This window comes from Gorilla gorilla, chromosome 1 (genome assembly GCF_029281585.2).
Source record: "Gorilla gorilla gorilla isolate KB3781 chromosome 1, NHGRI_mGorGor1-v2.1_pri, whole genome shotgun sequence".
NCBI classification, from domain to species: Eukaryota; Metazoa; Chordata; class Mammalia; order Primates; family Hominidae; genus Gorilla; species Gorilla gorilla.
Genome location: NC_073224.2, coordinates 77,743,528 through 77,765,274, shown reverse-complemented (window position 1 = coordinate 77,765,274; position 21,747 = coordinate 77,743,528). Strand labels below are relative to the sequence as shown.

Sequence of the window (21,747 nt, the reverse complement as noted above, 5' to 3'; positions counted from 1 at the left end):
AGCTCCAAGCATAAGCGCAGCTGCCGGTTCTGTGTGAAGCTGCAGCTGGACCAGAGTATCACATGCAGCTTCTGCTGCGGGTGCCCATGTCTGGACAAGGGGAACATGGTGGCATCCAGAAACTTAGAGACACCAGGAACCTCAGAACCCCAAAGAGGATGTCACAGCCCTGGCTCGGGGAGACCCTAGGTCTGAGCTCCACAAAGGGCCCCAGCTCTTCTCTCTTTCTGATTGCCTACCACATGGTGAGCAGGGTGTGTGTTTCAGCCCTGTTTGCATTACAGCTCTTTCAGTCCTGCCATTTGGTGGGTCCTGAGTTCTTGTCCCATGCCCAGAAATAATGAGGTACGCTGACAACTGGGGGTGAGCAAAGTGAAGAGGAGCTTCATTGAGCAATAGAACAGCTCTCTGGAGACCCAAAGTGGATAGCTCTTTCTGCAGCCATGTTGTTCTGATGAGAGTCTAGCTTTCAGTGGAGAGGAGACCCACAGTGGGTAGATCCCTTGTGCACGCAGGTTGTCCGGACATCTGTTTGAGTCTGGCTGAGTGCAGGGTTTTTATGAGCTCAGAAGAGAGGAAGTGTGTGCTCATTGGCCCATGGGTGGCCATGGGTGGGCCCGGAAAAAGCACCATAAGTTCTCACTGTGGTTTGCGGACTCTTAACCAGAACTGACAGCCCAGCCCCCATGCTTCAGGCCATCCCTGGCTTGAAGGTGGGGCTTCACTGGGGACCCATCCCTTTCCGCCCAGGAGCCTGCCTCCTGCCACCATTCATGTCATCCACAGTGCCCAAGCTGTTTGTACCAAGGGATGCCTGCAGGCCTACACTGAGCCATCCTCAGTCCTCCCTTGGCCTCCCTCCCATGCTCATTGGTGCCCAAAGTCCAGAGTGGGCTGAGACAGCAGGGGCCTGGTGTATCAGCACTGCCCCAACCACATATATACAGGTCACAACATCACCTGGGCTTCGCCACAATTTTGCTCCACCCCAGAGTGGGTGCGGGGAGTGGGGAGAGGCCAGGCAGCAGGAGTGGCATTTTGGAGCCTGTGGGTGTAGCTGTGGCTGGGTGGCTGCAGCTGTACCCAGGAGCACGGGGCCCCTGCTCCACCATCTTGGAAGAGGGCAGGGCTCCCACCTGTTCCCAGCTCCTTCCAGCTCCGTGGAGTGTGCAGCCCTGGCCATGCCTCTCCCACTGCAGCTGGCGTCTTCGCAGCAGCTGCTCCAGTTGGGCCACTGCTGCCATCATTAGGTCCTTCTCCAGATTAGTTAATTTTAAATTATTGAACCTTCTTGAGCTCAAGAATAGAAAACCTAAAAGGGTGAGTCATATATTAGAGGCTTACAAAAGATTCAGGGGTGGAAGGACAGAATTTTTGATCAAATTTTGCTTTGTACTTGGGCTTGCAGGAACTGTGGAAGGTGCATCAGTGAAGAAATGGACCAATGTGTATAATCATGGAATCTCCTTGCTAACCATCACCACCAGCTCTCCTTAATACATGAGCAAGAGTGGGTCAGGGGAGAAGGAAAAGAGGTCAACATGAAGCTAAAGCAGCGAGTCGTGCTGTTAGCAATTCTCCTTGTCATTTTTATCTTCACCAAAGTTTTCCTGATTGACAACTTAGATACATCAGCTGCCAACCGGGAGGACCAGAGGGCCTTTCACCGAATGATGACTGGCTTGCGGGTGGAGCTGGCACCCAAGCTGGACCATACCTTGCAGTCTCCCTGGGAGATTGCAGCCCAGTGGGTGGTTCCCCGGGAAGTGTACCCTGAAGAGACACCAGAGCTGGGGGCAATCATGCATGCCATGGCCACCAAGAAAATCATTAAAGCTGATGTGGGTTATAAAGGGACACAGCTGAAAGCCTTACTGATACTTGAAGGAGGACAGAAAGTTGTTTTCAAACCTAAGCGGTAAGTTTTGATCTTGGAAGCTGCATGTACTAGTTGGTTGATTCATTTAACTTGGGATTTATATAAGATTTATTTTGTCATCTTCTCTTGGAAGTCTCTTCAGTAAAATAAGAGGGGTAGACTAGATCTCTAAAGTCTTTTCTAGCACTTAACATGAATCTACCTTTATAGTATCATACAGAATAGTTTTCCTGCCCTAAAAATCCTCTGTGTTCTACCTACTCATTTTTCCCTCTCTGCCCCAGAACACCTGGTAACCCACTGGTCTTTTTACTGTCTCCGTAGTTTTGCCTTTTCCTGAATGTAATATAGTTGCAATCACAGAATGTCAGCCCTTTCAGATTGGCTTCTTTCACTTAGTAAAGTGCATTTAAGGTTTATACATATCTTTTTGTGGCATGATAGTTCATTTGTTTTTATCACTGAATAATATTCCATTGTCTAGATGTACCACAGCTTAATTATCCATTCACTTACTGAAGGACATCTTGGTTGCTTCCAAGTTTGGGGCAATTGTGAATAAAGCTGCTATAAACATCCATGTGCAGGTTTTTGTGTGGACATAAATTTTCAACTCATTTGGATAGATACCAGAAGCATAATTGCTGGACCACATGGTAAGAGTACGTTTCATTTTGTAAAAAACTGCTAAACTATCTTCCAAAGTAGCTGTACCATTTTGTGTTTCTACCAGCAATGCATGAGAGTTCCTGTTGCTCCACATCCTCACCAGGGTTTGGCGTCAGTGTTTCAGATCATAGCTGTTCTAATAGATCTCTTATTTCTTTCACCTGTTTTAAGTAAAGAATTGGGCCATTTTAGTTACCTTAGTAACTAAATATGTATGTTGTTCATGATCCCTTTGGACTTCCTAGGGATCTACAGAGATAATTTGTGTGACAATTCTGTGATACAGTTAATTATTTTTATTTGTTTATTTATTTCTCTACACAAGACAGCTTGGAGGGTATAGTTAATTTTCTAAAAATGTTTTCTGAGTGTATGAATCTGAATTAGGTTAACATCATGATGGTGATTTGTATTCTTTTGCCGGGAGTTAGTTACCAGTGAATATTCTCAAAGTTTGTAATGTCTGAAATCTTTTGGGTACTAAACATTTTTTTCATTCCTCAGTAGAGCTTTTGAAAAAATTATAACATGACTTTAGATTTCTTTCTGGAGTGGGAGAAGAAATGTAGGGAAAAGATGTACAAAATTCAACTCCCTTTCTTACCCAACTATTAGTAAATGAAAGGCAGTCAGAGCATGAATGTATAGGGAGCCCAGAAATGGAAGGGATCACTGTTGGTCTGGAACTGGGAAATATATGTCAGTGATGTGGAAATTAGGAAAGTTAAAACATTTGGTAGACTTTCAGAGAATAAAAATTTGATTGGGGCTGGGCGTGATGGCTCATGCCTGTAATCCCAGCACTTGGGGAGGCCGAGGTGGGTGGATCACTTGAGCCTGGGTGATGTAATGAGACTCTGTCTCTATAAAAAAATAAAAAATTAGCTGGGCGTGGTGGTGTGCACCTATAGTCTCAGCTACTTGGAAGGCTGAGGTGGGAGGATGGGAAGATTGCTTGAGTGCGAGAGAGTGAGGCCGCAGCAAGCCATGCTCGTGCCACTGCCCTCCAGCCTGGGTGACAGAGTGAGACCTGTCTCAAAAAAAACAAAAAACAAAAAACAAAAAAAAACCGTGGTTATGTGGGCCTGGGATCTAATTTCTGTAATGCACACTATTTGCCAGGGATTACACTAAGTACTTTTGTATCTCTTAATCCTTTAAACCCTTATATGAAGGTGTAACCTTTTTGGACAATTTCAGTTCTTGTTTCCTGAATAAGAAACTGAGGTTCAGAGAGTGTAACTAACTTGACAAGGTCACCTCACATTAATCAGTGGTACGGAAGTTTGAACCCATATTTGTTAGAGTTGTAAACAGCTTGTATTCTGCCACACACATGGAATTCTCTAAGTTTGTTTGCTTCCCGTAAGTGATGACGTGGAGCACTCATCATCAAAAATCGCATTTAGCTTTGAAGTTTGGTCTTTGACTTCTTGGCCTGAGAGATAAGCAGCATAAACAGAGTAATGGAAAAAGGCAAACTAAAGACAAAAATAAAATTTGTATATAAAGAGATGGCCGGGCACGGTGGCTCACGCCTGTAATCCCAGCACTTTGGGAGGCCAAGGTGGGCAGATCACTTGACGTCAGGAGTTCGAGCCCAGCCTGGCCATCATGGTGAAACCCCATCTCTACTAAAAATACAAAAAATTAGCCGGGCGTTTTGGTATGTGCCTGTAATCCTAGCTACTCAGGAGTCTGAGGCAGGAGAATCACTTGAACCTGGGAGGCGAAGGTTGCGGTGAGCTGAGATTGAGCCATTGCAGTGCAGCCTGGGCAACAAGAGCAAAACTCCATCTCAAAAACTTAAAATAAAATAAATAAAGAGATGAGTTGTGAGCATTTTGTGTTTAAATAAGAGGAGATCTGGCTGGGTGCGGTGGCTCATGCCTGTAATCCTAGCACTTTGGGAGGCCGAGGCGGGCGGATCACCTGAGGTCAGGAGTTCGAGACCAGCCTGGCTAACATGCTGAAACCCCGTTTCTACTAAAAATACAAAAAATTAGCCAGGCACGTGCCTGTAATCCCAGCTACTCGGAAGGCTGAGGCAGGAGAATCGCTTGAACCCGGAGGCGGAGGTTGTAGTGAGCCGAGATCACGCCATTGCACTCCAGCCTGGGCAACAGGAGCGAAACTCCGTCTCAAAAAAAAAGAGATCCTCGTCACACCTACCACTTGTACACTGGAGAATTGAAGGGGAGATGGGACAGCAGGAAGTGTGTTAGAAGACAGATATTCCCAAGAGCGTGCAGTGTTAGACCAGGTGCTTTGCAGGACAGGCCTGAAATGTTCAGACAAGATATAAGTAGTGGGAGGAGAGGCCAGACTGATGAGTAGGGGAGGTAGTAACAGATAATGCATAACCTTAGTCACTTCTTGCTTCATCTTATATCTCTTACTACCACTGCAGCCTTCTCATTACCTCCCTCCTCCAGACCATCCTGGAAACCACTTCCGTTGTTCCCCATTCTTCCCCAGAAGACTTATTATCACTATGTTCCCCAGCTTTAAAACATCCAGGGACTTCCCATTGCCCACCAGACAAAACCCAGCCTCCACAGCCTAAGGTCAAGCCCCTGACTGTCTGGTCCTCCTCTCTATACTCAGCCTTATCTTCCCTTTGCTCTTTGTTTCTGTCAAACTCTGGCCCCCTGCTCCCGCATCATCTCCTAAACAGCCTGTGTCCACTCCCAGCTCCAGGGCACTCTCTTCTCCAACTCAGCAAGGTTTTTTTTGGCCCCTGCCATAGGTGTTAATTCTCTTAGTCACTGCACATACTGACCTGTGCTGCTTTATATCAGGAAATATCACAGGCTGGGGAAAGTGGTTGTAAGTTTAAGTGCTTGCAGAAATTGACTCCAGTCCCTAAACACCCAGCAAAATGCTGTTCTGACCCCCAGGGCTTCAGTGGCTATTTAGTCGTGGTGTAAGTGCAAATTAATGTCCTTGGTCAAACTCTGATGTCCTTCAGCAGAAGGATAGGAATGATTTATTGGCAGTTACTGTATGAATTTTGCTGCTCTGTCAGTGACTTAAGATGGATCACTCTCTGGTAAGAGAAGGATCTAAGTCCTTTCTCTAAAAGCCACTTGTGGTTTTAACATTTCTGGAGCCTGATTATCCATGTCCTACTCTCAGAGATACAAGGTTTGTGCAGTATAGGTAGATGATATATATGGGAATAGAGTGACACTTTTATTTACACATTTTGCCTTACATTATAAGTAAAGGTGATTTTTTTTTAATGTAGCTATTTCCATTCTAGAAGTAATTGATTTTCACAGGCAAAAACAGCAGTTATGTTGGAAAAAGAACAAGAAGGCAGGGGCCTAGAAGTGCGTAGAAGTGAATGAGTAATCTCAGGAAGTACTAAAAGGGACCTTGGAGATCAGCTAGTCCAACTGTCCATTTTACAGGTGAGAAAAATGAGATCCAGAATTCTGATTTTCCATATTTCACATAACCAAAACATGAGCTGAGGATTCAGGCCTGACTTCAGTGTAGTTCTTTTGATTCTTATTCCTTTTCTCTTCCCTCCATCTTTTCCTCTCCTGCCCACTCCCAAGTTCCTGTATTCCTCTAAGCTTTTGCATTTTACTCTGCGCAGCCTTTAGATGGATTGGAAAGCTCTCTAATGTTTCACTGAAAGGACCATACTGCACTTCACCACATACCTTCCTGTGGCTGCTCTGAAGTACTAAAAATAAAGTATTCAAGGATAGCCTACATCTGTAGTAGAACAGTACCTGAATAGTGTCAACTTTTTGCTGCAGGGGTATTTCAAATTTGACTTTTAATTTAGAGGTAGCTAATATAAACCTTTTAAAAAATTATTCCTAAGTAATCCTTTGCACTAGGAACAAACAAACAAAAAATTACATTTGGGTATATTGACCATGCTAAGAAGAAACTGGTGCCCAACCAGAAGGTGATACGTGGCTGTCTTCTAACAAATGCTTCATCATTTTGCCTTGAAGATATATTTTGTGGATATGATTTCACTTTATATTCTAAGGTCATTTAAGTTGAAGTTCACTGCCTTTTATAGTACTGTTTTCCACTTCCCTATTGCTGTTTCAGCATGAGAGAGCCAACTATCCTTAGTGGAACCTCTCTTCTCCACATCACTCTCAATTTATTTCTATTTCATAGGTCCATTGTAAAGCCTAAAAGGTCTCCTTTAGATTCAGGAAATGCAGGAGACCAATAGAGAGGACATAGGTGAATTAAGTACTTTTTTCTTCCTAATTAACAGATTTAAATTCTATTTTTTAAAATGGTTAATAGAAAGAAATATGCCAGTCTTCATTATCCTTTGCTTATGTCATGCATGTGATAGAAAATCATCAGAATGCAGTCTGAGATGAAAGAGACCTTAGAAATTACCTCCTAGTCCAGCCCCTAATATTGTAAATAAGGAATCTGAGACCCAGAGAAGAGAAAGGTTTTGCTCAAGCTTACCCAGTCAAGTAATGACAGCCACACCAACCTCCCATTGCCAGTCCAGGACTCCTTGTAGTACGTCATCATAAACTTAAAAAAGAAGAACAAGAATGGTTGTTCAAACAACTTTTTTCAAAAGCGCCGTTGCCTTCCCATTAATAAAGATTGAGTTATATCAGACTATTTTCCCCCAAATTTAAATTTCTCTTATAAGCTTTGCCACAGCCATTCTGGTAAGCAAAAGTTTTTTGTTTTTTGAGACAGAGCCTCACTCTGTTGCCCAGGCTGGAGTGCAGTGGCACAGTCTCGGCTCACTGCAACCTCCACCTCCCAGGTTCAAGCGATTCTCCTGACAGCCTCCTGAGCAGCTGGGATTACAGGCATTCACCACCACACCCAGGTAATTTTGGTGTTTTTTAGTAGAGATGGGGTTTCGCCATGTTGGCCAGGCTGTTCTCGAACTACCGACCTCAGGTGATCCACCCACCTTGGCCTGCCAAAGTGCTGGGATTACAGGTGTGAGCCACCGTGCCTGGCCAGCAAAAGTTTTAATTACACATTTTTCTTCATTTCTTCAGGTCAGTCTAATAAACATTTTAGTAGACATTTATTAAGCACCAACTATGTGCTTAACACTGTGCTGGCAATACAAAGACAGTCCTTGCCTTCCAGAAAACTACCTTTTATCTGTACTAAAACTACATCAAAAGCCCTTTAGTGGGGCAAAAATGACAGCTTCCATGTTTTATTCTTAGAATGACTGCTGACATAGATAGAGAATTCTAGTTTCCTTCTCTGCCTCATCTTCATTCCATCTACCGGCAATTCATGCTAATCCACAGGGTTGACAGAGAAGGTGACTATAGCAGAATCAGGCTTGCTAATGGGTGTATTCTACCACTTGTGCTGTCACCTGTTACTGGTGTAATCCACGTATACATCTGTGCTTCCCATTCACTTTGCAGGTATAGCCGAGACCATGTGGTGGAAGGGGAACCATATGCTGGTTATGATAGACACAATGCAGAGGTAGCAGCCTTTCACTTGGACAGGTGCGTATGATCACAGCAGCTTATGTTCATTTTGTTTGCTTTCAAAAATCTTTCTTGGAGAGGACTCGTGGACTCCTTCAGAAGGATGCAACACTAATAAATAACTTGTTATCGATTTTAGATAGCTAATTGACTAGTTCCATTAAACTTGTATGAGTCTCATAATTTGGTTGGCACCAGGAATACTGAAGTATTTTACTTCCATGCTTCTTTAGGTCATTTCATTTCTGGCCTGCTCTGTTATTATCATCAGTGAAGATATTCTTGGTAAATAAACTTTGAACTTAAATCTCTGAATTGAACTGGTCATTAATTGGGTCTAGCCATCCTGTTGTTTTGTTATGTATTTGTTTTAAGTAAGTAATGCTGACTTATCTCCATGTGCTGGAAACATATAGCTGAAATATGAGTTTTATTGTTCTTTATACAAACTATGCACAGCTTCAAAAACCAGAATAATTACAAAAGGAAAGGGCCAGGCGTAGTGGCTCATGCCTGTAATCCCAACACTTTGGGAGGCCAAGGTGGGCAGATTGCGTGAGCTCAGGAGTTCGAAACCAGCCTGGGCAACATGGTGAAACCCCGTCTCTACTAAAATACAAAAAATTAGCTGGGCGTGGTGACAGGCACCTGTAGTCCCAGCTTCTTGGGAGGCTGAGGCAGGAGAATCGCTTGAACCCAGGAGGCAGAGGTTGCAGTGAGCCGAGATCGTGCCACTGCACTCCAGCCTGGGCGACAGAGCGAGACTCTGTCTTTTTAAAAAAAAAAAAAAAAAAGGAAAGAAAATAGATGTGAATTATAAGTTTGTAAGTTAACTAGGAAAATTCTTTTTTTTTCTTTTTCAGCAGGTTACTAGTCAGGAACCTTGCAGCTGAACTGTCTGGTATCCCAGTTACTCTGCTGACCAGCTCTTTCATAAGGCCATATTGGCTCACTTTAAAAGAAATTGCTCACAATATTTGTTTTAAAAAATTAATTTATGACTAGATGCAGTGGTTCATACCTGTAATCCCAACACTTTAGGAGACTGAGGTGGGTGAATCACTTGAGCCCAGGAGTTCAAGACCAGCCTGGACAACATGGAGAAGCCCCGTCTCTACTAAAAAAAATACAAAAATTAGCTGAGTGTGGTGGCGTGTGCCTATAGTTCCAACTAGTGGGGAGGCTGAGGAGGGAGGATTGCCTGAGCCTGGGAGGTCAAGGCTGCAGTGAGCTGTGATCACACCACTGCACTCCAGCCTGAGCAACAGAGTGGGACCCTGTCTCAATAAAATAAATTAAAATAATAAATAAATTTTTTTTCTGAAACAGAGTCTCACTCTGTCCTCCAGACTGGAGTGCAGTAGCCTGATCTTGGCTTACTGCAACCTCGGCGTCCTGGGTTCAAACAGTTATCCTGCCTCAGCCTACCGAGTAGCTGGGACTACAGGTACGCACCACCACACCCAGCTAATTTTTTGTATTTTTAGTAAACACGAGGTTTCACCATGTTGGCCAGGCTGGTCTGGAACTCCTGACTGGAGGTGATCCGCCCACCTCAGCCTCCCAAAGTGCTGGGATTACAGACGTGAGTCACCACGCCCAGCCTAAAAATGAATTTATAAGGAAACCAGAAAAAAAAAGGTGAAATGTTTGTCTTTTTCTGAATTAGGATTTTGTAAACATAAAAGCAATAACTTAAAAATCACAAATTCAATAGTCTTGACTAAATAAAATAATGATCTTATATAGCAAGAAACAAAATTTAAAAGCAAACAACAAACGGAGAAAACACTTGAATCTAATGTAACCTGAGTATTAATAGCCTTAATATGTGTTTATACAAATATTAATGGTCTTAATATGTGTTTATACAAACATATGTATGTTAAAACTCTATTAGAAAATGGGTTAAGAGCATAAACATTGTCAATTGCTAATAAATATGTGGGGTGGGGGGAGGTTCATCCTCACCAGAAATTTTTAAAAATTCAGATGAGATACTGTTTTTACCTGTTGAAAATGGCAAAGCTTAAAAAAAAGATAATACTTTATTGGGAGGAATACATTGAGATTCATATGCTGCTTATGGCATTGTTAATTGTTTCAGTCTTTTTGTTAAGAACCCTAGCATTATATATCAAAATTAAGGATAAATATATCAACATTAAGGAATGTTCATATCCTTTGAACAAATAACTGCTTTTTTATACACATATCTAAGACATTTCTAGGAAGTACCCTAGAGAAAGAATACAAAATTCAAAGATAAATATACAACAGTCTTAGCTGTAGCATTTTCAATAGTGGGAAAACTGGTTGTAACCTAAACATCTATTGATACAGAAAAGCTTAGATATGTGTGTACAATACCATGAATTTTTGCTGCCCCTTTTAAGACCTAGTGGTGGACAGTTGGATAAATCCTTCTCCTCACTTAATGGCACACTAGAATCAGGCTTTCCAAGACCTTATCTGTTTGCCTCTTTTCTTCATCCCCAACTCCCTTCTTCCTATCCTGTTTGTTGGAAACCAACAGGCATAAAGTTCCTCATTTCTGTACCAGTGTTTTGTATTGCCCAACACACTAAGTTTTGTTGATATATATGTAAAGTGATATTTCATTGTTATTTCATTGTTATTTTGTATTTCCCCGTTACTGGCAAAGTTTATCTTTTCACAGCAGGACACCTATTTGTTATCTTAGAGTATTTGTGTACTTTTGATGTTAACTAACTATAATGTTTCAGTTTGTGACTTGTGCTTTGGGAGTCTTGTATTTAAAAGTCCTTCCCTACCTCAAAGTCTGAAAGATGTTCTCTTGCCAGTCCCCCTGTCACTTTTGTTAAGTGCCACCGTAGCCAGCCTCAAGTGCCACAGTAACATTGCCCCTCAATGCTAAACTGGCTGCTGTTCTTGGGCTTGCAATTTTCAATGGGAAGAAAAAATACTTCCCAATCTAGGCTGCGTTTGTAGTCCTAGGTACCAGGGAGGCTGAGGTGAGAGGATCACTTGAGCCCAGGAGTTCCAGGCTGCAGGGAGCTATGATCATGCCACTGCACTCCGGCCTGATCAACAGAGTGAGACTCAAAAACCAACCACCCAAACAAACAAACAAAACACACACAAAAAACCCTTCCCAACCTTTTCCATTTGTGGATCCTGATACTTTTCTGCTTTGGGTTGCTGTTTCTTCATTACAGTCAGATTTAACCACCTTCCCTTGCCTCTGGGGGTATCTCTGGATTTCTATGTTATTTTGACAAATGTGTTGATCTTGCCTTTGTGGCTTTTCTAAGACTGTGTTTAGGACAGAATCAGCAGCCCTAAACAATAGCCATTTGTAAAGGCTTTCTAATGACTGGGGAAAAGGTTCATGATACAATGATGAGTAAAAAGCAAGATATAAAACTGCATACAATATAATCTCAATTGTATGTATATACGTAAGTGTGAGTGTGTGTTTATATACCCACACTTAAAGGGAAAGCATGCTTATATGCCAGAATGTCAGCACCTGTAATTATTTCTGGGTTGTGGAATCATAGGTGATTTTTATTTTCTTCATTGTAAATTTTCTGTGTGTTCCAAATTCTGCCCTTCCAACTTTTGTTCAGATGGTGTATATTTTTTAGCCAGGAAATTTCATTTTTTTAAAATAAATTATTGTTTTCAACCTTTTAGATTATTAGAGATATCTTCAAATGTCTCTATATTTAATTTGCTCTGTGGGCTTAGCCTTTTAGATCAGTCTGCTTTTTTTTTTTTTTAACCAACATGCTGTTTTATTTAAAGATTTGAACCCATATATGAGTTTGGGTCCCATTTTTTTTCTAATACTTTCCTAAAATCTATTTTTAATTTTTATTATGAAAAAATTTCTAACATACAAAAGTAGAAAGAATAGTATAATGAGCCCATATACCCACTCTGTAGATTTAAAAAGTGTTCACATTTTATCAGATTTGTCTTATTCTTTTCGCTGAAATGTATATTAAAATAAATTATACACACCTTCACATTAAATTCCTAAATATATGTACCTCTAAAAAATTAGGTTTAGCTACTAGCTAAAACCCTTTACACATTTGACATGATGAACTGTAATTTTTAAGACTGTTACTTAAAAAACATCCCCTAAGATTTTTCTCTTCTGTTCTTCAATCTTCCAAACCAGGATTCTGGGTTTCCGCCGAGCCCCCTTGGTAGTTGGCAGATTTGTTAATCTTCGGACAGAGATCAAACCTGTCGCCACAGAGCAGCTGTTGAGCACCTTCCTAACTGTAGGTAAGAAGATTGTAGAAGAATTTATATAGGGGAATGATTAATAAGTTAAAATGGGGCATTGTTGAGCAAGCTGGCTCATGACTTTTAGGAATTGAAGAACTCAGTGGAATACAAAAGCAAATCAGACAACCAGCTCTCAGGTTATTTGGGAAAATGAATCTAAAGGAGATGGCAGGAAATTGAAATTTTCCTGTATACTCTGTGTTGTCTGTGACATAGGGAGTGAGGTCATTTAGTGATGATGAAAGCAGGTGATTATTTCCTTCTGCTTTCTCAGAGCTATTAGTAAGTCTCAAACTCAGAATTTGGCCTAAATTGGTTATTGTTTGTATATCATTGGCTCAGTTGTTTCTACATATATAATATGTTTCTTCGGGAACTGTCTCCCATCTCCTTAGAATTGAGGAAATCTTAAGGCAACTCTTTAGGAGGCTCAGAAATTATTTTGTAAGGTTGTATTTGGACCTGGAAGATCAACAGGCCTACTCCTTCTGCAAGGGTTAACCTATACATTGTGCCTGGAACTGGCTATGTTGCCCCTGGCCTCTGTTTTCCATTATCTTAACTCTGAGGTAAGAGATCTGAGCTAAAATTCTCACTCCTGTTCTTGTGAGCAAGATGAGAATGGGAAGAATTCAAAAGTGTGGTGGTTTCTTGTTTCCACCTCTTCACCTTGACTCTTTTTCAGTGATGCAGTGCTCTGCATTAGGGCATGACTGTTGAAACAGACATTGCAAGATGAACTTCACCTTGCTTTTTTTTGCTAGAGTGAGTGGATTTACATTTAAAATGAGGAAAAACTGAATATTTAAAGGACTTATGACAGATTCGTCATTCAGAATTTCAACTTAGAAGGCTTGGGCTATACTTTTCTTATAGATAACCAAAAACATACAATGTTAGATATTGTATCAGATATTTGTTTCAGATATTTTCTAATCACCTTTGGTTGTTCAGTTTTATGCTTAGCAAGCATGAATTCCTGGTGCGTGCTGGGATTGAGGGAAAGAGTCCAAGAAGAATAAGCCAGGGTACCTGCTCTTCAAAGGCTCACAGACGGTTAACTCACACATTATATGAAGTGTGGGTAAGGGAAAAGCAGAGGGTTTGTGGAGGAGGTTATTAACACTTGAACTGAGTATTGAAGAACCAGTATGAGTTACCAAGGCAGCAAAGAGGAAAGGGCATTGGCAAAATAATGGGAATATTAATGAGAACAAGGGCATAAAGACTGGAAAGTAATAGGTAGAGGGATTTGGCTGGAGGTAAAGTTCTTAATAATCGTCTGACCTTAGCATAACCTTGTTGTTATTGTTGCGTTTTTAGACTTTATTGTTTTTAGAGCAGCTTTAGGTTCACAGCAAAACTGAGAGGAAGGCACAGAGATTTCCCAAATAACCGCTGCCCGTCACATGCATAGTTTCCCCCATTATCAACATCTCACATCACAGTGGTACAGTTGTTACAATTGATGAGTCCACACTGACACATCATAATCACCCAGACTCCATAGTTTACATTCCCATTCACTCTTGGTGTTGCACATTCTGTGGGTTTGGACAAATATATAATGACATGTACACATCATTATAGTATCACACAGAGTATTTTCACTGATCTAAAAATCCTCTATGTTCCACCTATTCATCATTCTCCACCCCTCTCTCCCATCCCCTTGCAACCACTGATCTTTTTACTGTCTGCATAATTTTGCCTTTTCCAGAATGTTACATAGTTGAATCACAGTATATAGCTTTTTCAGAGTGGTTTCTTTCACTTAATAATACACATTTAAGATTCCTCCATGTCTTTTCATGCATGGCTTGATTTATTCTGACTAATTTATTGCTGACTAATGTTCCATTGTCTGATGTACCACAGTTTATCCATTTACCTATTGAATGGCATCTTGGTTGCTTCCATGTTTGGGCAGTTGTGAATAAAGCTGCCACAAACATCTGTGTATAGCTTTTTGTATTGACATAAGTTTTCAGCTCTTTTCGGTAAATACCAAGGAGTGTGATTTCTGGATTATATAGTAAGAGTACATTTAGTAAGAAACTGCCAAATTGTCTTCCAAAGTGGCTGTACCATTTTGCATTCCCACCAGCAAAGAGTGAGAGTTCCTGTTGCTCCTCATCCTTGGCAGCATTTGATGTTGTCATATTTTGGATTTTGACTATTCTAGTCTAGTAGGTGTATCTCATTGTTTTAGTTTGCATCTCCCTGATGATATATAATGTACAGCATCTTTACATATGTTTTTCTGTCACCTGTATGTCTTTGCTGAGGTGTCTGTTAAGGTCTTTGGCTCATATTTAAGTTAGGTTGGTTGTTTTCTTACTGTCAAGTTTTAGGAGTTCTTGGTATGGTATGGCTAAAAGTCCTTTGTTAGATGTGTCTTTTGAAAATATTTTCTCCAGCTGGACACGGTGGCTCATGCCTGTAATGCCAGCACTTTGGGAGGCCGAGGTGGGCAGATCACTTGAGGGCAGGAGTTTGAGACCAGCCTGGCCAATATGGTGAAACCCTGTCTCTACTAAAAACACGAAAATTAGCTGGGCATGGTGGCACACACCTGTAATCACAGCTACTTGGGAGACTGAGGCAGGAGAGTTGCTTGAACCCAGGAGACAGAGGTTGCAGTAAGCTGAGATCACGCCACTGTAACTCCAGCCTGGTCGACAGAGTGAGACTCCATCTCAAAAAAAAGAAAATATTTTCTTCAAATGTATAACTTGTTTCATTCTCTTGATGCAATTTTTAAAATGTATTATTAAGTAAGTTGGCATATAATACAAGAATAACTAAAATCTATGTAGCCCCGGCAACCTAACCAAGTATGTTCACACTGTTACTTTATCTGATCCTTTTGACAATAGTATGCAATAAGTAGGTGAGGTGTTACCCACATTTTATACCTAAGAGTGGAGGCTTAGAAGTGTCTAATGACTTTCCCAAAGTCACAAAACTACTAATTGTTAGCCAGGATCCAAACTCAGATTTTAAGACTCTAAAATCTTTCATTAGCTTATAGTCTTTATTCAGTACAACTTTATTTCACTTCTGTTTGACAGGCACTGAGCTAGGTGCTGAGTATGCAAAACTGAATGACCTTCCTGTCTTCAAGGATCTTTGTCTAGTGGGGGAGCCAGACGTGTACAAAGGGGCTATGGACTGTTGGGGTGGGGGTGGGAATAGGGAGGTGGCCAAGAAGTTATGGCCAGGGTGACAGTTAATTCGTGAAGGTGATATTTTAACCAAGTCTTAAAGGGAAAATAGCAGTCCCTTAGGTAGATACAGTGGGAAAGAATATTTTAGGTTTGTATTTAACATTTTTTGTGCTATAGATACCTTCGGCAGTCTGGAGAAGCTTACGGATCCTTTCTAAAAATAAAGGTTTTAAATACATACATAAATTAAAATACATAGACTTATAAATGAAACCAATAATACTGAAGTATAATTTCAGTATCAAAAATTTTAAAAAGCAAATTTAGATACGGTAATATGTGCTTTGTTATTTAACACATTAAATAAGATCTATCAGATTAGTCACTACTGTGATTTCAAACTATGATTATAAATAGTATTTTGAGGTTATCTGCAACAATGCTAGTATGATATGAAAAATCTGTGATTTCTTGTAGAGACAAAGTCACATGTAATACAAATATGACGGTTTGCTCCCTGCCATCATAATAGAAGGAAATGCTAATTTTTAGTAGAGGTTAGTGAAAATAAAGATGTAATTTTGTTCCCATCCAGCTTACAGACCCTATGAGTTGACCCTGTTCCAGGTAGAGGACAGAGCCTGGACAAGGGTGATGAGCAATGAGAGAAGAGCAACAAGCTCAGGAGACTGTGCTGTTTAGCTGAAGGAAAGGATGTGTGGGGGCTGGCCAGTGAGGAAGACAGCTGGTCAGGACAGTGTCACTGAAGGGCCTGTGTACCATGCTTAGGAGTAGAGACTTTCTCTTTAAGCACTAGAAAGCCATTAAAAGAGTTTGAACATGGAAAAATCAGATTTGAATTTCAAGAGCGAATTGTGGCAGCATTGTCAAGGGTGCGTTGGGAAGGGGAGAATCAAGAGCTGAGAGCACTCTGGGAGTGTTGTGAATTCATATGTAATAAGAGAACTAAAGCAGGGACAGGGAATAGAAAGATTTAAGGGCTATTCAAGAGTTGGAGTGGAAAGAATTTGGTGAACATTTGGGCTGGGAGAGCAATTGAGAGAGAAGAAAAAATTAAGAATGACTCCTAGGTTTCTGGATTGGATGACAAATGATTAGTGGAGCTGTTAACTATTTTAGGAATGTAGGGAGAGGAGCATATTTAGGGAGGTGGAGCAGAGAAAGATAATGAATTTAATTTTGGATATTTTGTTTCCTTGACAGGAACACCCAGGAGTAAGTGTAGACTAATCATTTAGGAGCTAAAGCCTACAGTTTAGGAGAAAAGGCTTGGCTGAAGCCATAGACTTTCTTGTCACAGTTGGTAGTTCACCCAAGGAGAGCATGGAGACTGAGTTGATCAGAAAACCAGTTTTTAAAAGTTTGGCAATCCAGGAAATAGAGGTTCAGAGCCTCAGTTCATGGCACTGAAACGGGGATCTTGAACTCTGGAAAGGTAGATTGAACCATGTTATTAAAATAAGTAGCTGGCATCGATTGGTGTCTGACAATATGTCAGGCACTGTGCTAAGCATTGCCGTGGATTGCCTCATTCACTCTTCACAGCTCAGTGGTGGAGGAGGTACTATTGTTGTCTCCATTTTACAGAAGTTGCTTAGAGAGACTAAATTACATGCCCAGAGTCTTGCAATCTCATCATTAAACTAGTCTAAATGTTAACCCCAGGAACCTGACCTCAGACCCCACATTCTCCCTTCTAGTTATGAAGATTCTTATTTACCAAACTCAAGAGTTCGGATTTTATCCTATAGGAAACAGGTTTCCTATACCAGGCAGTATTTTGTTTGTTTTAGGGCTTTACATTTTTATTTGAATCAGTAATGGATTCACACAATTCAAAATTCAGAGAAATTCAGGCCAGGTGCGGTGGCTGACGCCTGTAACCCCAGTACTTTGGGAGGCTGAGGCAGGAGGATCACATGAGGCCAGGAGTTTGAGACCAGCCTGGCCAACATGATGAAATTTCGTCTCTACTAAAAATATAAAAATTAGCCGGGTGTGGTGGTGCACGTCTGTAATCCCAACTATTTGGGAGGCTGAGGCAGGAAAATCACTTGAACCCGGGAAGTGGAGGTTGCAGTGAGCCGAGATCATGCCACTGCACTCCAGCCTGGGAGACAGAGCAAGATTATGTCTCAAAAAAAAAAAAAAATTCTGCGAAATTCAATGAAAAATTTTCTTGTCTGTCCAGTTCCTTCCCCTTTCTCCGAGTGGCAACCTTTAACTAGTAATTTCCTTATGTCTTTTTGTATGAAATATATATATATATTTTTTATTTATCTCTACCATTTTATACAACATATGGCACACTTTGCATACTTCTGCATCTTACTCTTTTTACTTAATAGATCCTAGAAATCTGTATCACATCAAAAGAGCTTCATTGTTTTGTTGTTTCACACTGCAAAGTGTTCCATTATTTGGGTCTACCATAATTCATATAACCAGAATTTTATTGGACTTAAATGTTGTTCCAATATTTTGTTTTTACAACCAGTGTTGCCCAGAATTACCTTGTATATATGTCGGGTCCCCAACCCCTGGGCTGCGGAATAGTACCAGTCTGTGGCATGGTAGGAACTGGGTTGCACAGCATGAGGTGAGGGGTGAGCGAGCATTACCGCCTCAGCACCAGCTCCTTGTCAGATCAGTGGTAGCATTATATTCTCATAGGAGCACAAGCCCTATTGTGAACTGCACGTGTGAAGGATCTAGGCTGCACGTTCCTTATGAGAATCTAATACCTGATGATCTGACATGGAGCAGTTTCATCCTGAAACCATTCCCACCCAGTCCCCAACCCCTGTCTGTGGAAAATTGTCTTCCACTAAACCAGTCCCTGGTGCCAAAATGGTTGGGGACCACCCATATATATTATTTCACACATGAGCAAGTATTTCTAGAAATGGGAGTGCTAGGTCAAAAGGCATATGCATTTTAAGTTTTGATAGGTGTGGCCACATTATCCTATATAGATGTTTAACCAGTTTATATTCCCATAGAAATATATGAGAGTGACTCTTTCTGCTAGCTTCACCAACAATATGTTATTAAACTTTTGGTTTTGTGTACTTCATATGAAGCATCTTTTTGTTTGAGAGCTATTTGTATTTTCTGTTAACTGTCTTTGCATATCCTTTGCTCATTTTCTGCTGTGTCATTGGTCTTACTGACGTATAGGAGTTCATCCCTAGGGCAGATAGTCTTTTGTGACATGAGATGTAAATACTCTTTCTTGAATTTTTTTTTTTTTTTTTGAGATGGAGTTTTGCTGTGTCACCCAGGATGGAGTGCAGTGGCGCAATCTCGGCTTACTGCAACCTTTGCCTCTCAGGTTCCAGTGATCCTCTCGCCTCAGCCTTCCAAGTATTTGGAATTACAGGTGCACATCACTACTCCCAGTTAATTTTGTATTTTTAGTAGAGACGGGGTTTTGCCATGTTGGCCAGGCTGGTCTCAAACTCCTGACCTCAAGTGATTAGGAGTTCACTTATTATGATAGTTGCCAAATGGTGATTTTTTTTTTTGAAATGCTCTTTCTCAGCAGTATCACCAAGTGATGATTTTTGTATTTTTATTTTTTTGAGACAGAGTCTCACCCTGTCACCCAGGCTGGAGTGCAGTGGCACGATGATGGCCCACAGCAGCCTAATCTCCTGGTCTCAAGCAATCCTCCTACCTCAGCCTCCTGAGTAGCTTGGACTACAGGCATGAGTCACCATGCCTGGCTAATGTTTTTACTTTTATTTTTATAGAGACAAGGTTTCATTGTGTTGTCCAGGCTGGTCTCGAATTCCTGGGCTCAAGTGATCCTTCTCCCTTGGCCTCCCAAAGTGCTGGGATTACAGATGTGAGCCACAGTTCCTGGCCATCAAATGATGATTTTTTTCATTCTATCTTTGCTTCTAGACCTATTAGTTGTCATTCTGTTGAAGGGTAGAACTCCCCTGCCTCCACACATTCATGTGCTTATTTATATCACCATGAACTCACTATGAGCTACAATTTATGACCATTATAATTATTTGGATGCTTAAACTGTTCCACATTTGGCCAGTGGGAACCTCTACAAACTAGTTCCTGTGTCATTTTGGAATGGTCCCATCATTCTCCAAGCACTTTCTAGCAACTGGCATAACACTGTGGTCCAGGATCATTAAAAGGAACCCTAGTTCCTTTTTTTTTTTGAGATGGAGTTTTGCTCTGTCTCCCAGGCTGGAGTGGAGTGGCGCAATCTCGGCTTATTGCAACCTTTGCCTCTCAGGTTCCAGCGATCCTCCTGCCTCAGCCTTCCAAGTAGTTGGAATTACAGGTGCACACCACTACTCCTTAGTTCCTTTTAATGTGGTACTAAAATGGTATTTAGGAACTACCCTTTGGGCGCTAGGTGTGCTCATTACTTCCTGGGTGTCATTGTTTCCATGTTCTCTTGAAGGACAGAGGTGGGAAATGTATGTATATGTGGGCATGCATACACACAAGATACATCTGTATCTTTTTCTGTATCTGTGTGTATTAAAACCATCAATTCGGGCCTGGCACAGTGGCTCACCTGTAATCCCAGCACTCTGGGAGGCTGAGGTGGGTGGATCATGAGGTCAGGAGTTCTGAGACCAGCTTGTCCAATATGGTGAAACCCCATCTCTAATAAAAATACAAAAACTAGCTGGCATGGTGGTGGGCACCTGTAGTCCCAGCTACTCGGGAGGCTGAGGCAGGAGAATTGCTTGAACCCGGGAGGCGGAGGTTTCAGTGAGCCAAGATCACGCCACTGCATTCTAGCCTGGGCAACAGAGCGAGACTCCATCTCAAAAAAAAAAAAAAACACCCATCAATTCAAACTAGTATTTCCAATTCTAATTCACCACTGCAGGATTTATCCTGGCTTTCTCTCTTTCTGTATGTTTAACTCTCTTCTCCACTGGTGAGAAGCCTGGTTACTGTTACACTCAGTCTGTCTACTTATTTGCTCAACTTCCCCCTTTCCTCTATACCTACCCCTCTACGTAACCAAACTCTTGGCCACACTTGGCCTAGTACATGACCTCTTTTGCCCTCCCCTGGGCACTCTGGCCAAGATCTCAGCCCTAATGAAGAAGAGGAGGATGTTACTTTCCTTTAATTAAAGTGAGTTCAGGCCGGGTGCGGTAGCTCACACCTGTAATCCCAGCACTTTGGGAGGCTGAGGTGGGCGGATCACCTGAGGTCAGGAGTTTGAGACCAGCCTGACCAAATGGTGAAACCCTGTCTCTACTACAAATACAAAAATTAGCCAAGCATGGTGGCATGCGCCTGTAATCCTAGCTACTCAGGAGGCTGAGACGGAAGAATTCCTTGAACCTGGGAGGCGGAGGTTGCAGTGAGCCAAGATCTTGCCACTGCACTCTAGCCTGGGCGACAGAGCAAGACTCAGTCTCAAAAAAAATAAAATAGTGAGTTTAGAGGCCAGACATGGTGGCTCATGCCTATAATCCCAGCATTTTGAGAGGCTGAAGTAAGAAGATCACCTGAGTCCAGGAGTTTGAGCCCAACCAGGCCAACATGGCGAAACCCCATCTCTACCAGGAAAATACAAAAATTAGCTGGGCATGGAGGCATATACCTATAGTTCCAGCTACTCAGGAGGCTGAGATGGAAGGATGGCTTGAGCCCCAGAGGCAGAGGTTGCAGTGAGCTGAGATCACGCCACTGCACTCCAGCTTGGATGACAAAGCCAGACCCTGTCTCAAAACAACAACAACAACAAAAACAAAACAAACAAAAAGTGAATTTGAAGGATACTGGTGATGGTAGTTGACACCAGAGAGTGAGACTGGGTAGAAAGGACACAGGAGGCAAGGGCAACTTACTTTTGGGTGTATATCCTTTTGTACTTTTAAAATTTTTTTTACACCGTGTGCTTTTTTTATTACCTATACAGGAAAATAAATGTTTGAAATATAGTAAACTCGGGGTCTTTGTTTTCACCATGCTTATTTACTTAGCTACTCTGTTCTACATTATTTGGGAGAGAATTTGGAGTCTTCGTTGTTTCCTTAAGTGTATTTGGCTCCTTTCTGTCCTGTAGGAAACAATACTTGTTTTTATGGGAAGTGCTATTACTGCCGAGAAACAGAACCAGCTTGTGCTGATGGAGACATAATGGAGGGATCTGTCACACTTTGGCTTCCAGATGTGTGGCCTCTGCAGAAGCACCGTCACCCATGGGGCAGGACTTACCGAGAAGGCAAATTGGCCAGGTAAA

At 41.6% G+C, this 21,747-nt stretch overlaps 1 protein-coding gene across 2 annotated transcripts in view; it reads left to right on the top strand.

The window, feature by feature from the left end:
* Positions 1-21,747, top strand: part of FAM20B (FAM20B glycosaminoglycan xylosylkinase) — a 48,566-nt gene that overhangs the window by 14,358 nt on the left and 12,461 nt on the right. Inside the window, exons 2-5 of one of the 2 annotated variants that reach the window (XM_004027967.5) lie at positions 1,409-1,918; positions 7,957-8,043; positions 12,200-12,309; positions 21,571-21,742. In XM_004027967.5, the coding sequence (XP_004028016.1) occupies positions 1,542-1,918; positions 7,957-8,043; positions 12,200-12,309; positions 21,571-21,742 (746 nt within the window). In that variant the 5' untranslated portion in view covers positions 1,409-1,541. The remainder of the gene's footprint in view (positions 1-1,408; positions 1,919-7,956; positions 8,044-12,199; positions 12,310-21,570; positions 21,743-21,747) is intronic. The other variant, XM_055366746.2, reaches the window with a different exon arrangement.